The sequence below is a fragment of the Siphateles boraxobius genome, unplaced genomic scaffold, assembly GCF_051911475.1.
Source record: "Siphateles boraxobius isolate OS27281-9 unplaced genomic scaffold, OSU_SipBor_1 6, whole genome shotgun sequence".
Classification (NCBI taxonomy): Eukaryota; Metazoa; Chordata; class Actinopteri; order Cypriniformes; family Leuciscidae; genus Siphateles; species Siphateles boraxobius.
In genome coordinates, this window is record NW_027509186.1 from 12,296,629 (window position 1) to 12,312,423 (window position 15,795).

Below are 15,795 nucleotides of genomic sequence, written 5' to 3' on the forward strand. Positions count from 1 at the left end.
GTAGTATAAAATGCGTCTGTTCTCAAAGCAGAGTTTACATTACATTTATTCATTTAATAGACAGTTTTATCTAAAGTGAGAATAATACGAGTATAAGCGATTCATCAGAGAGAGAAAACATTTCAAGTAGTGCTACTCTCTTAAAAATAAAAAGTTCCAAATGGTAGTTTTCACATCGATGTGATTTTTGGTTTCTTCTCAAAAGAACCATTTTTTTCCTAATGTGAAGAGGATTTGAATAACCTGAAGAACCTTTTTCCACTATAAAGAATGTAATCCTTTATGTAATGCAAAGGTTCCGTGGGTTCCTTTTAAAGGGTTAGTTCACCCAAAAATGAAATTTCTGTCATTAGTTACTCACCCACATGTCATTCTCCTCCGCTGTTGACGTAGTGTAAACAGTGCAGTGCTTCTGGGTTCTGCATCAGAACGTAGGCTCGTTATTGGCCAGCTACTGCGTCAGCATCACGCGCATGTGTCGTGGTGATCACATGACCAGCGTCGGCCAATAGTCAGGCGGCGTTCTGACGTAGAACCAGGAAGCGCTTACTGTGTTTACTACGTTAACAGTGGAGGAGAATGACGGCCGCCGGTTCAACAAAAAAGACGGCTGCTGGTTCAGAAATCTCTTAGATTTCATAAAAAATATCTTCATTCGTGTTCCGAAGATGAACATAAAACGAAGGTCTTACGGGTTTGGAACGACCAGAGGGCGAGTAATTAATGATAAAAATGTTCTTTTTTGGGTGAACTAACCCTTTAAAGGTTCTTCATGAAACCATTGATGCCAATAATCTTTTTCAGAGTGTACCATAGAAATGTTCAGTTGTAGTGTAAGTGCAGAGCAACAGGGAAAGGATATTTTCTTCAAAGCCTCTTCTTTCGTCCTCCACATGCAGGTCCACACAGTGGCAGTGATGAAAGCCTCCTGTCGCGCTCTCCTCTCGCTCATGCTGAGATCCATAACCCCCCGCCCCCCAGCCGCAGATCTCTGCACACGCACCCTCGCGCATCACCCGTGGGTAAGTTGTGCCACCGCCAGCTCCTGAGCGTAGTGATAAATGCTAGATTCATTTGTCTGATGCTTTTGCCCCCAAATGTAACCTGACCAATGGTGTGTCACGCAGCAGTCACATGACCCTGTGTGAAGAGGTGTGTCACAAGCGGTTTCCATCCGCCTATTTTTATGGGCATTTCGGGATATCACACACACACACACACACACACACACACACACAACTGAATGGAAACGCCAAGATGCGCATAAATTCTAAAAACTTTTGTGCTCAATTGAGGCGGATAGTTTTTTAGCCAATTTAGCCAAACCCTAACCGTAATAACTAAAAACTCATGTGACTTTGCCTAAACAGAGGATGTGATTGGATAACAGAACTAACCAGTGGACCAATCACATCACAGCATCTCAAATGTTGGTTTGGTCGTTCTGAAATGCCTGAGCCAAAGTCTCTTATTAAAATTAGTTGGTTTATTTGCATTCCCAAACACCAGCATCAGAACTCAAGATAACACGGCAGCGTTTGTTGGGTTTCGTCTACGCGCTCTGAGACGCAACTCATTTATGATGGAGGAAAAAGAGCCAGTTTCTTCCCCGATTGCAGCAACTTCCATTTTTATTACAGATATTTTGCGCCAGTTTTCCAGGAAGTGATGATTTTGATGTTGTATGCGATTTTACCATGTTGCGCATAAGTTAAATGCACAACTTTGGGTTGAAGCATTCTGACAACAAGATTCATAGTTCACACACACACACACACTTTTACACCTCTGTGCAAAGAATGTACATCAACTACAGTATTTTTGCAGAAAAGCCGTACATTTTGTCTGCATGTTTTCTCACTTTACTGAAATGTGAGATATCAAAATGTATAGAACTGTAAATACAATTATTATTATAAAAGGTGCACTAAATAAACACATATTTCTATCGTCTCTATGTGTTAAAGAGTCACTGAAGTAGAAGCCTGTCGATAGCTGAGGACATCATTAGAATAAAAATTACAGAATAATATTCTCACTCTTACAGAGAATTGAGCAAACCTAGTTATTATGGACAAAATCAGTTCATGGCTTATAAAGAGGGAGATTCATTCGCTCTAATGAAGAACACATCTTATGAACCAATAATAGCAATGAGCTTCATTTAAAAATACACTATGTATAAAATGTTATTATTTTTTTAAATCCATAGTTTTTATTTCGAAAATGAAACTTTGGATACATGTTAAGACTGTCAAAATACACAACATTTATTTTTTTCAGATCTTTTGAATAAAAAAAATGTACGAAATATAATAACCATTTACACACAAAATTATGCTGATTTCCTTTTTTTAATTCACATAAATGTTCTATCTAATGATATATTCAAAAAGAATTTATCATAAATATTGATAAAAATATATATTTTCTTGCATCACACTGGTTTTTGCTGTAGTTCCAGTAACATTTTAAATTTCAAAGTTTTTTTTCAATTTGTTATTAATAAAAAAGGGGTAAATTAAGTAATAACATGGTAAAAACATGGTAACATTCAAAACTTTGAAAATGTTCACATTTATTTATTAATGAGAAGTTATTGATCTAATACAATATTGGTTTAGCTGAAAAATATTAAGTTAAGCTTTTGCAAAAGGTGTAATGCATTATTAGAGGGTTAAGCTGAATGATACAGTTCATCAAATGTGGATATAAGCTCTTTTCAATGTAAACTACTTTTTTATTGTAAATTATTGTTATATATAATATATATACTTATGTAAATATATATATATACATATATATATATATACTTATGTGTATATATACTTATGTGTGTGTATATATATATATATATATATATATATATATATATATATATATATATATATATATATATATATATATATATATTTAATATATTTGACCAAAAATACAGTAAGACCAGTAATATTGTGAGATATTATTACTATTTACTGATATTCTATGTTGATATATTATAAAATGTAATTTATTCCTGTGATCAAAGCTGAGTTTTCAGCATCATTACTCCAGAATGAAATAATTCTAATATGATGATTTGATGCTCAAGAAACATTTATTATCTATTATCAATATTGAATATATTATCAATATTGAAAACAGTTGTGCTGCTTATTTTCTCACTTTCTTTCAGATTCAAGTTCAAAATAACAGCATTAAATTAAATATTTTGCAGCATTATACATGTTTTTACTGTCACTTCTGATCAATTCAGCAGTGTTCTTGATGAATAATATATTACAAATATATATATAATATAACATGTTACATGTTCTCCAGTATTCAGAGTTGATTTAGATTTTTTTTAAATATATATGTGTATATATATATATATATATATATATACACACACACATATATATACACACACACACACATATATATATATATATATATATATATATATATATATATATATATATATATATATATATATATATATATATATACACATATATATTCTTGAAGGGCCCTTTAGTGGCTGAAGTATGCATTGCATCACAGCTGATCACTGCAGTCACAGTATGAGAGAAACATTAGTGGACCGAGGGCTCCAGCTAGTGGACACTTTCAGCACTTACTTTATCCTTATATTAAGCTACTGTATAATATAATACATGTGCTCTTTGTTTCTCTACAGCCTCTAGAAAGGAGTTTCAAAGGGATGGCGATATCAGCCGTCCCATTGTGTCGTCCCCGAAGAGGTTTGCAGTGGTCTGTCCCAAGCCTCAGTCCCCCGGTGAGTGTCCCGTGACCGTGTGAGGTCTTTTTCTACCGCTCGCCCCTCCCACTGTCATTTCACATTCCTCATTAACCTGCTACTAGTGGTTGTCATAGCAACGCTGTGAAGACTAAAGACTTCCATTAGGAAACCGGCGAGTAATTCCCTCACTAATGCTTCCAGACTAATGGAGGAAAAATTTACATCACAGGTCTTTAAATAAGATTATTTTACGTTTTGCTCAGTTTTTTTATTTCTGTATTCTCAATAATTCAGTTGAAATACACAATAAATTGGAGCATACCAATACATAATGTCAGTTTGTAAACATTCACAAATGATATACAAGCATATTTATAAAAAGTTCTTCTAAAATCTGATTGGATGATCCATGATAACAATTGTTTAGGATTGGTAAGATTGTTGTTTTTGAAATGCTCAGTGCATTTATTTGACCAATTGATACATAAAAATAGTAATAGTGTGGAATATAATTACAATTTCATTTTTGTTTAAATATACAGTCAAACCAAAATACATTCAGACACCTTCAATATTTCTCACATTATCACAGTTTATTCGCTATAGTTTAGAAAATTGTAATAAAATATGACAAGAACTCAGTTATCAAATCATTTTTTTCACTGGTTTTGTCCATCCTTCTGTTAGACTGTCTCACAAATGAATTATGACGAATATCTGTCAGCTGTTAAATTTAAGTACACAATTAGATAATACCAATTTAGGTCAACCAATTAGCAAGCAATGTTTAATTTTGTTCAGTCTGTTGTAAAAGGTTCTCATTAGCAATTAAAGAAAAAAACACAAAACATGGTCAGGTCAAGGTGTCTGAATATTTGTTGGTCCCAAATTTAATCAATTTTACTGGTAGTCACTGTATGAAGTATTTTTGGGTATAATATGTCACAGTTTACTTTGTTTTGCTATCCTCGCTTACATAAATGAACTATAAAGTCCTGCACCCACTAGTATAAAAATATCAAAAATTATATCTGGTGTCTGAATAATCTTTGGTTTGACTGTATGTTAAAATGTAAATAAACTCATACAGGTTTGGAACAACCCGAGAGTGAGTAAATGATGGCAGAATTGTCATAGGGTGAACTGTCCCTTTAAAAGTTTTTTTCTTTTGGTGTTGGATGCATGTAAACTAGGGCTGTAACGATACACCAAACCCACGATTCGATTCGTATCACGATTTTTGACCCACGATTCGATTCGTATCGCGATTCTATCACGGGGGCGGGGCTTGAGGGGGCGGGGCTTGTGGTGAAAAAAAGAGATTTTGAGAGAAGAAAAAAAATACCGGTATTTTTATTAAATAACATTAGGAAAAACCTGTATAATCTAAACACCAAAGAACAATAATAACTATGCAAATTATTATACTATACGGCAGTGTAGGCTGCTGCTTTTGGGCTGTGTTCTGTACTCCAACTAAATTGATTTCGGGATGGTGCCGTAATATGCATCTGCATGTTGGACGTGTTGCCGGTCAATTGAGGATTAATTTAATGCACTTTCTGAGAATTTATATTTCAAGTTTTGGCTGCAAATTTCACGTCCATAATGCTGAAATTTCAAAAAAAAAATGCTGAGATTTTTTTTGTTTGAGGGGAGAAAGGGGGGGGCATTTTTTCCAAACAAAATTATTACATTTATCTTGCCTAAATGTTTGCACTCATTGCATTTTTACAATGGGGTAATAGCCTATTGTTGTTAAGAATTTACACATCACAAGGAAGCTTGATTTAAATTGTTTAATTAAATTGAAAAAAGTAGCACAAATAAATACAATAGAATAAAGATACAAATAAAGACAATTAAAGAGAAAAGTTTTTGAATAGGTCTAACACTAGTATTTATATACAGATACTGAATAAAGTATTCAAATGGAAAATAACACTGGGTAGTATTTTAGTCCTGAATAAATTAAATACATAGGCTATTAATCCTGATTCCTTTAACTTAAAGCCATCTTTTGTTGTTTTGACAACAAAATTAATGACAGACACATATGGCTGCCGTCACTTTAAGAGCTAGTGCACGGATCCTGTGTTCATTATACTGGCATGCGTTTTATGTTTATTAAAGACAAAACCGACTATAGCCTATTTAGAGTATAGCCTACTCACAAAGACCGAAATTGACAATTTTGCGTGTTAAAGCAATATAATCCGCGAAAAATAGTTACTAGCCAGCTGTTTTTGAGGCGGAATTTCTATGAATGTGCGCATAGAAAATAATCTCAGAGAGCGCGCGAGCACTGATTAGTTTAAAATCGCTTGAATGTTTAAACTGGTAAGACTTACAAAGACTTCAGTCACGATGCACTGCTGGCCCGATTGTGCAAGTGAATATTCCGTCATGTCCCGACCTTACAGTCTATGGTCCCGACTCCAAAACGCGAGTGTGTATTATCGCCGCAGCGCTTGATGCCTGCCTTGCACAAAACATTATGAGAAGAGATAGAAGACGCGCGGCACCGCTGAACACTCACGCTGTTTGTGAAATTGCGTCTGGAAGATAGTTGTTAAAAGAATTATTTTATTTTATTATCTGTGTGGATTACGATTGCGGGAATTTCCCACATTATAAATGGGAGACCTGCGGGAATGATTAGAATTATGCGCAATACCCGCGCCGAAATTCGAGCCCTGGTTCTGGACAGGAAGGATAACTCTGGGAGTTGGAAGGGGTGTGATCGCGATTCTGCCTTCTCACATCGCGATACAGGATCGTGGACCTGAGTATCGCGATTTCGATTTTATATCGCGTATCGTTACAGCCCTAATGTAAACCTATTGTAGGAGATCTCCAAAACAAAATTAGGAACCTTTAAGATAGCATAAGAAATCTCATTCTCGTACTAACGCGTCATATCTTTAAGCAGCTTTTTTTTTCTCTTTTTTTCTTATTTCTTTATATCTCCCAGTGCGTCAGAAGTCATGTGTGGCCCGTCTGGGCGGGCGTTCAGATGGTGTGGATGCCGAGCGGGAGAAGTTGATAATGCAGAGACTGAAAGAGAGATGTGAAGATCAGGCCCGGCAGCTGATCATCCTGCAGGAGGAGCTCAGGAAGTCTTCACGATGCCTGGATGTGTTCACCATCAGCACACAACACTTCTGCCAGAAGGTGACGCTCTCAGAGTCTTCATACGACACCAGTGCAACTAACTTAAAGAGGCATTCGTCACTTTTTCACTTTTGTTGTCGCATGTTTTCTCAACGAGCTCCCCCTAAAGCTGTGAGGCGTATATTTCACAACAATGTCGTAAAAAAAACTGACTTACGGCACCCTCCTCTCGCTTTCTACCGCTGCTAATTATTCATTTGTTATTATCGGAGCCGGCCAACTTTATCGTGTGGAGTATGTCTACCGAGGTGAGTAATACATCATAATCATTGAGGGCGGCGTGTGTGTTTATGTCGAATTGCCGTAAAGAAGTTTGTGTTTCTCCCTCGTTCTCGCTTCTCACGAGACTTCCTATTTCCAATTTACCGGGACGTTAATCCTCATGTTGCAAGGTTGGTTTTCCACCTAGGAACGTTGGGGGGAGAGGGGAAAGTCCAGAACCAGAAAGTCCACCAGAACAGGTTATTAAACCATCCAAATGATTTCTAAACGGTTTTATTAAGTTGAAATAGTCGCCGAATGCCCCTTTAAAGGTGCTCTAAGCGATGTCACACATTTTTTAGGCCAAAACGTTTTTTTGTCACATACAACAAACATCTCCTCACTATCCGCTAGCTGCCTGTCACCTGAACACACTGTAAAAAAAGGCGGTCTCTGCAGACACCCCAGGCTCCACAAACGGCAACAAAAACAAACTGGGCTAACCCGCACCACGAAACATAACAAACTGTTCCAGCCAATAACCGATAAGAAGGGTTTGGGGGGTTAGTGCGTGGGTGAGGAGGAGGGAGTAGACCCCGAAGCCGCCGCCAGGCGCCGCCATTTGCGCCATTTAGAATTTAAGCCGCCGCCAGCCAATAATTTCGTAAGCCAAATTGAGCCGCCATCTGATAAAGTTTGGCTGAGCTGGCTAGAATTATTTGCATCAAATAATAATTCTATCACATAGAGACATACACACACGACACGAATATATAAACAATACACGAGATCTATTTTCCCACTGGATTCATAACAGCACAGTCTTGTGCTCGTTGCTACGATACACAGACTCACAGTGAATTGACGACCAATTAAAATTGCTCGTTTTCCGTACAGAAGAAGCGATGCATTTTTTTCTCGCACTGAGGTGAAATGGTGGAAAGAAGCAAGCAAGGTAATTTTGATCTCACTTCTCACATACTTTGCTAATTCCTACTTACTTTTTTTTTAACTTAGGCCTAGCCAGACTTTTGTTAAATCTTCAGGGCACGGTTGCACAAACACCTGAATCAAAGATATGATGTTATGAACCAAATATTCTGGAACGGAGAGATTTATAGCACTGAACGTGATATTACTGCAGTAACAAACCACCGTTTCCACATTGCTAATTCACGACGCATGCTTCAGTGTACATTGAAGTGAAATGTGCAAAACTTTGTCCAAAATAATACTGATAACAGTGTGTGTTTATATTAAGGCGAGACACGGCAGGCAAAAACATCGTTTTTTTTTTACTGGTCAATTTTGAGATTTTTGTATATTTGTCTTCCATGTCTTCTTACAGACTTGTGGTGAAAAAAAGTCCGAAATACACATTTAGGTCTTTATTTTACTACACTTCGTCTGTTTGCGTCTGTAGATTTCTCATAAATTCAACAAAAGTTTGCGTTCTTAATCAACATAACGTACTTCTCCGCGATCAGACTACAAAATAAATATGTACATACGTTGTGAAAGTAAAATCTGGTGTTTTCTTTATTACATTGTATTGCATTTTGTAGAAATATAGTGTAAGCCATGCATTGCTTGGAAATATTGAGATCTAGTAAATCAGTATAACATAGACATCTGTAGACATGAAGTGGCAGCCTCAGCCATTTGCAGCTATGAAAAGTTTGGCGGCTGCAGCAGCCATTTAGGTTTTGGCTGAGCCGGCTAGCCAGCCAATAACTTCATCAGCCAGCCATTATTCTCAAAACAAATGGCTTCGGGCTCTAGGAGGGAGGGTCTAGCTAGCCTCGGTTTTGTTTGACAATACTTTAAACGTCAGAAAGAAGTGATGTCACCCGACATCGCTTAGAGAACCTTTAATAGTTAAGACTGTGATGGTACCACAAGGGTTGCAGGTTCAATCCCAAAAAGGGATTACCCAGAATTCAAAGTTTACGATGATGTAAATGAACTGCTGAAAAATTGTTTGAAAAGTGTTTGAAAGAATCAATTTGTGGAAATGAGGCAGTCAGAGAAGGCCAGTTTTGATCAAGTGTTGTGTTCAAGAGCCCAGGGGGTCAAAGGGAAACACCTTAATGGGGCTGTCAAAATGGCTGAATAACTAAATTGGAATTTTATGCTAAAATATTACAAATATTCGAATTATATTCAAATTTAAAAGCCATCATTTCAGTTAGGCTTGTCTCCTGAGGCCACAAGAGGGCGCGATGAGCAAAATATTAATGCAGCACATTAAATTGTTTATTCAAATCAATACAAATTACATGAGTGTTTGAAAATAAGTGCATAAGGTTTATACTAATGTTTATAAATCAATTATAATTTCATAAATTAAGTAAATAATTATGAAAAAAAACAGAATCATGCATTTATGCCTAGTTTATTACGAAGAGCCGAAGCGGTGATCACACGGAGTACTTTTTGAGTCTAAAAACATGAGTAGTTGTGGATTGGAAAAAGCCCTACAAAGTCTTGAGATGTGTTTTTTAAAAAAGGGGTCCTATTTTTCCACTTTTTACAACTTTAGTTAATGTGTAATGTTGCTGTTTGAGCATAAAAAAGATCTGCAAGATTACAAAGCTCAAAGTTTACTCCAAAGGGAGTTTTTATTTAACAGAATTCCTTTTCAAGAACTACAACGAACGGCTCGTTTGGACTACAACGGGATTTTTCCCGGATCTTATGAAGTCAAAATGCTACTCATTTAAATAATCTCCGCTCACTGAACATGCAAAGAAGGGGACGAGGCCTGGTTGAGCTGCGCTAGAGAAGACAGTGTTGTCGCTATGTTGAAGAGACACTGTTTTCCACCCATTTCCAAAACTCATTTGTTTGACCTTCCTAAGGGTGATGAACTTAGACTGGTTAACATTTATTTTAAATACTGTTCCTGAACATTATAATCCCAACGTGTATTGCACATTTTATAGTGAACAGCTGCAGGCTACGAACAAAAGCTTCTCCTGAAATGGAGCAGTTCCCACTTTGTCGGGATGATCTGTTGTTTAGGGATCACATCTTGTTCGTTTGTCTTACTATTTGTAGTTGCATTTTCTATTAATTACAGTTATATGTTTTATGTTGTTGCTACGATGTAAAGAAAAGGCAAAGCTTTGCCTCTGCTAGCCTGTTAGCTAACATTACAGATGTTTTTGGGATCGATTTGAGTGGTGTATAACATTGTATCTAAAATGTATAAGAAAATTTAAAAAAACAACAACTCCGAAACATCCTGTGAAATCCGTGCTTGCAAAGTCTGTGCATGAAATCCGTTCTGCACGATCCTTTTGTTCGTTAACATTCTTAAGTCTGAATCAGGCTTGAATTTGTTTGAAATTGACTCCATCCTTGATATTTACATCTGAGTAGAGCTTGCGGTTATGGAGGGGCGGGAACAGACTCTTAAGCGCTGCCAATCACAACACACTGGGCCAGCTAACCAATCACAGCACATTTCAGAAGGAGGGGCTTCATCAAAAACAACATATTCAACCAGACTGGGGAGAGAGGTGCTGTAATAATGTAAAATCAAGCGTGATTGAACAATCAAGCATGAAAACATATTCTAGTAGGCCCCAAAAACAAAATCAAGACTTAATAAAACACCATAATAAAACCTCTTTAAAGTTGAACTTCTTTTTACTTTACATGGCTTTCTAAACATGCAGCTCTCTGTTGCGAGACGCAAGTGTAATAGTCAAAGATGTCCGTCTAGCCGCTAGATTCTAGCGCATGTTTACATTGAAAACAATGGAAAAGCAGTGTAGAAAATGTATTCTGTGTGAACAGCTTGATTACTGCTTTGACGTAACCAAGAACTTCTCTATTTCTGCAATCTTTTAAATAAACAATGCAGCAGCGCCGCATCTAGTGGGTTTTACTGGATAGCCTAACAAAATCATTAAAACGCAACAACGACTTTCACATCATCATCACATCTCATACGCCACTATAAGGCTGCCTGATGCACAACAAAAAAATTTAATGCGCCATTTTTGCATTCGAATGTGGATTTTTATTTAAAATTTGACAAATATTCTAAATTAGAATTTTAATTTGACAGCCCTACTCTTTAACCTTAAAACCTTTTTGAATTGGCAAGGCATATTTTGTGTTTTTAAAAATGAGTATTAGTAGTGTTGTCAATCGGTGTGTGCAGTTGCTAGGGTGTTGTGGGAGGTTGCTAGGTTTTTACTACTTTTTTGATTGCTAAAGTGTCCTGAGTGATTGATGCTACTTGGTCACTAGGTTGTTGTGGATGGACATTTTTATGTCATTGCTAAGGTGTTGAGAGTATTTGCATGTTGCTATGCAGTTGTTAGGGTGTTCAGGATGGTTTCCATGGTGTTTGCTATATGGTTGTTAAAGCGTTCTAAGTGGCTGTTAGCATGTTGCTATGCGTTCACTAGGGTGTCTTGGGTGGTTTTTCTGGCATTGCTAAGGTGTTGTGGGTAGTTGCTAGGGCGTTGCTACTTTGTGGTTGCAGAGGTTTGTGAGTGGTTGTTGGTGTGTTTCAATGCAGTTTCTAGGGTGTTCTGGATGGTTGCTAGGGCATTGTTACTTTGTGGTTGCTAAAGGGTTGTGGGTGGATGTTGGTGTGTTTCTGTGTCTCTATGGTGTTCTGGATGGTTGCTAGGGTGTTGTTATGTAGTAAACAAGCACATGAAGCTTGGTTCCAAATGGGTTTGTTTTATTTTTTTCGCATCATCCTAAAGCACTTGCATTACCTTACCGAATTTTAATTTTGTTTAATTTTTTGCATAGGAACTTTTTAAAGCATAATTTATTGCACACAACCGCAAATGTCACGATTACCATAGTTTTATTGTTGTCACTGTACTATAGGACATGTTGTTTGTCATATTTCATCTGGAATGCTTTCCCTCGTCTGATTGAATGCTTGTATGTGAAAATGTGTGTTCGTTCCCAGTGGACCCAGTGGTATCAGACAATGCACACGTGTTATTTTATTCTTTATTGATCTGATCCTCCTGTTCTTCTATCTCTCCATCATTCACCCCTCCTCCTCCCAACATCTCCTAGTGTGTGTGTGTGTGTGTGTGTGTGTGTGAGAGAGAGAGAGAGGGCGAGAAGCTTGGGGGTTGTCTGCAGAACATGTGTAGAATCGCAGACTCACAAGACTCATGAAATAGTCAGGCTATGACGCTACAAACAGGATGAGGTAAGGTCGTTTGTTAGGTGATTTTAGCCTTTTTCTACCACATTCTCACTAACTCCTCCTGTATGTCTGTCCTCCACTCCCTCTCTCTCTCTCTCATTGCGTATGGTATTCCCCTGACAGGTTTTTATTAAGCTACATTTTGTCTTAGCATGAGCCAAGGTCTCTCTCTGTGTCTCCATCCTACATGCTGTTCGGATACTACAGAAACAATGCCAGGAAGAGTGTGTGATGCTGCTTTCTTGCTCTGTGACTTGTTTGCTAAAGTAGGACCAGTAATGCTTGAGACCTGGTTTATTTCATATTCATTCTACATTCATCTTTTATAGACTTAGTGATGATGATAGTGTATGCATGTGTGTGTATGTGTGTGTGTGCTGTCAGTGAAGACAAACATGTGCTCTTACGGCGAGGGAAACACCCTACCCTGACTGCTGAGTCTGACACTTGATACAGGTGGTCTGATATCATAATTCTATTGTTTTAATCCACTTTTGGTCTTTATTGACCTCTTTATATTAGTGCATTTTAAATTAAACATTGTATGATATGAGCATTGATGATGTCACTAGCTAGATTTCAAAATTTTCTGAAGAAATTGTCACTCTTGCCCAAAACTTGTCGCCACAATGTTAGAGTGGTTGGATGTTTCTGGATGGTTGCCAGGGCATTGCTATGTGGTTCCCAATGTGTTGTGAGTGGTTGTTTGCAGGCTACTATATAGTCACGGTGGTTGCTAGGGTGTTGCTATATGGTTTCTAAGGTGTTGTTAGTAGTTCTTGATCTGTTGCTATGCACTTGCTGTTGTGTTCTAGGTGGTCGTTATGTGGTTGCTAAGGTGTTGTGAATGTTTTTTGTGTGAGTGGCTTGGGTGTTGCTGTGTGGTTGCTAAGGTGTTGTGAGTGGTTCTTTATGTGTTGCACTTGCTATAGTGCTCTGGGTGGTTGCTAGGCCGTCACTATATGGTTGCTAAGGTGTTGTGAGGGGGTCTTTATGTGTTGCTTTGCACTTTTAGTGTTGTGGGTGGTTCATTGCTATGTTGTTTCTAAGGTGTTGTGAGTGGTTCTTTATGTACTGCTATACACTTGCGGTAGTGTTCTGGGTGGTTGCTATGGTGTTGCTACGTGGTTGCTAAGGTGTTGTGTATGGTTGTTTGCTGGATACTATGTGGTCACTAAAGTGTTCTGGGGGTTGCTAGGGTGTTGTATTGTGATTGCTAAGGAGTTGTGTGTGATTATGTCTTGTTATGCGGTTACTGTGGTGTTCTGGCCAATTGCTTGGGCATTGCTATGTGGTTGTTAAGGTGGCTGTTTGCAGATAACCATGTGGTCACTAAGTTCATAGGGGTGGTTGCTAGGGTGTTGCTGAGCAGTTTTTCTATGGTTTTCTGGGTGGTTGATATAAGGTATTCTGAGTGGTTGTTTGTCTATTGCTATGTGGTCACTAGGGTCTTCTGGGTAGTTGCCACAGTGTTGCTTTGAAGGTGTTGTATTTACATGTGATTGCTAGGGTGTTCTGGGTGGTTGCTATGATGTTTCCATGTGGTTGCTAAGGTGTTGTGAGTGCTTGTTTGTGCATTGCTAGAGTGTTCTGCGTGGTTGCTAGAGCTTTGCAAGGACGTTGCTAAGGTGTTGTGAGTATTGTCGCTAGGGGACTGCTGTGTTGTTATGTTGAGTGGTTTTTAACATGTTGCTGTATGCTCACTAGGGTATTTTGAGTAATTGCTAGAGTGCTAATGAGTTCTGAATGGTATCTAGCATGTTCCTATGCATGTGGTTACTTACTATTAGTTTATTTAGTGTAAACATATTGGTACAGAATATCACAGAGGGCTAACTTCTCCTCAACAAGAAATATGATTCCGGACAAGATCCAGAACCAAAATGTGTAGGGTTATGTTTTTTTTTTAAAGTCCTAACCCCTGAGATGAGCAATAGTAACAGTGATGCTCAGCAGAAATCTGTAATAAGAACGTCCATGTATGATATGTGTTTTTAAAGCATGTTTAAGCTGTAGGTGTGTTGGGTTGTAACAGTGTTACACCCTACAGATTTATCTTTTATTTTATATGTGGCAACTGAGTCCTTGAGACCGCCTTGCTCTCTCTATTATAGACCTTTCGCAGCAGGAAATGAAAGGTAACTACGCTGAGGAACGAGCCAGGTGGATTAGTATTCATGGAAAGACTCTCTCCAGGGATCTGCGTGTTATGTTGTGTGCTGGAGGAAGATCTGATTGGGTGAGAGCTGTAGATGTGACACAATGATGACCGGTCAGGGCATTTGTGGGGTCATGGGGTCTTGACCCTGCTGTTTGTTTACAGTATGAGAGGGTCAGGTGTTTTTTTTTGGAGCTGAATGAGTGTAGGATTCATGACTGCTGTGTTAAAATGCTGACTCATGGCGTATCATTTGCTGACATTGATTCTTATTAACAAGTATGGACAAGTCATAAACATCTCATTGTGTTGTGGCGTCATCAAACATTCCCGTTACAGATATGGTTATTTATGTCACTTTGGAGTAAATGTGCTATTAACAGATAGAGGTACTACTAGTTAGATAGAGGTCTATGACATGGTTATCTGGAGCTTGCTGGGTTAATTTAAGGGTTCAGGAACGTTGTTTTTTATTTTATTATGTGTGCTGCTGGTATAGAGATATCTTGTTTAAAGGGGACCTATGATGCCTTTTTTCAAAGTCTCGATTTTGTTTTTGGGGTCTACTAGAATAGGTTTTTATGCTTGGAAGTTAAGAAAAATATTTTTCACATATTTCACATAAATTGCAGCATCCGTAACGAACTGTGGACTACTTCACTGTTTTTGCTCCCTGTCGTTTTGCTTTATTCCATGATTGATTGATTCATCGCAGATTCCCACGTACGACGTATTTATGCACATGTGACTCTTCAAAAAGGCCCTGATTGTTGACATGCTAAAATATATAGATCAAAGTGTATATGTACCTATATTTAAATGGGATGAAAGATAGAATGTACTGAGTCACAGTTTGCTTGCTAACTGTGACCAAGAGCGGATCTATTTAAGGTCACATGTCATTTGAACAAAAACTATGCTTCTAAAAACAGGTCGAGAGCTGTAGCTCCGACCACGTAAGTTTCCCTGTTTGCGAATGTTCATTGTAAAATTGTTTAACTATGTTGGTAATGATGGAATAGTTGGCTAACTATACTTTTGGGAAACACACCTGTTTAGTTCCTGTTGCTATGAAGCTCCTCCTTCTGAAAAGTGCAATGTGCTCTGATTGGTCGGCCGGGCCAGAGTGTTTGGTGATTGGTCAACTGCTTCAAGTGTGTTGGGAAATGTCACGCCCCTTACTATAACCATATTATGTTTCAAGTTCAACACACTACTATCAAACTCGACATGGTCTCGTCCATTTATTTTGCGTGTTTCTTGAGCGTGAATTATTTAAATGAGGAATACTCAAAACTCAAGATTACAATGGAGGCGTTTCAG

General features: G+C 37.8%; 1 protein-coding gene across 1 annotated transcript in view; it reads left to right on the top strand.

The window, feature by feature from the left end:
* mtus2b (microtubule associated tumor suppressor candidate 2b) overlaps nucleotides 1–15,795 on the top strand; it is a 55,624-nt gene that overhangs the window by 28,754 nt on the left and 11,075 nt on the right. The window contains exons 5-7 of the mRNA XM_077207719.1: nucleotides 900–1,022; nucleotides 3,683–3,781; nucleotides 6,720–6,919. Of these exons, the coding sequence (XP_077063834.1) occupies nucleotides 900–1,022; nucleotides 3,683–3,781; nucleotides 6,720–6,919 (422 nt within the window). The remainder of the gene's footprint in view (nucleotides 1–899; nucleotides 1,023–3,682; nucleotides 3,782–6,719; nucleotides 6,920–15,795) is intronic.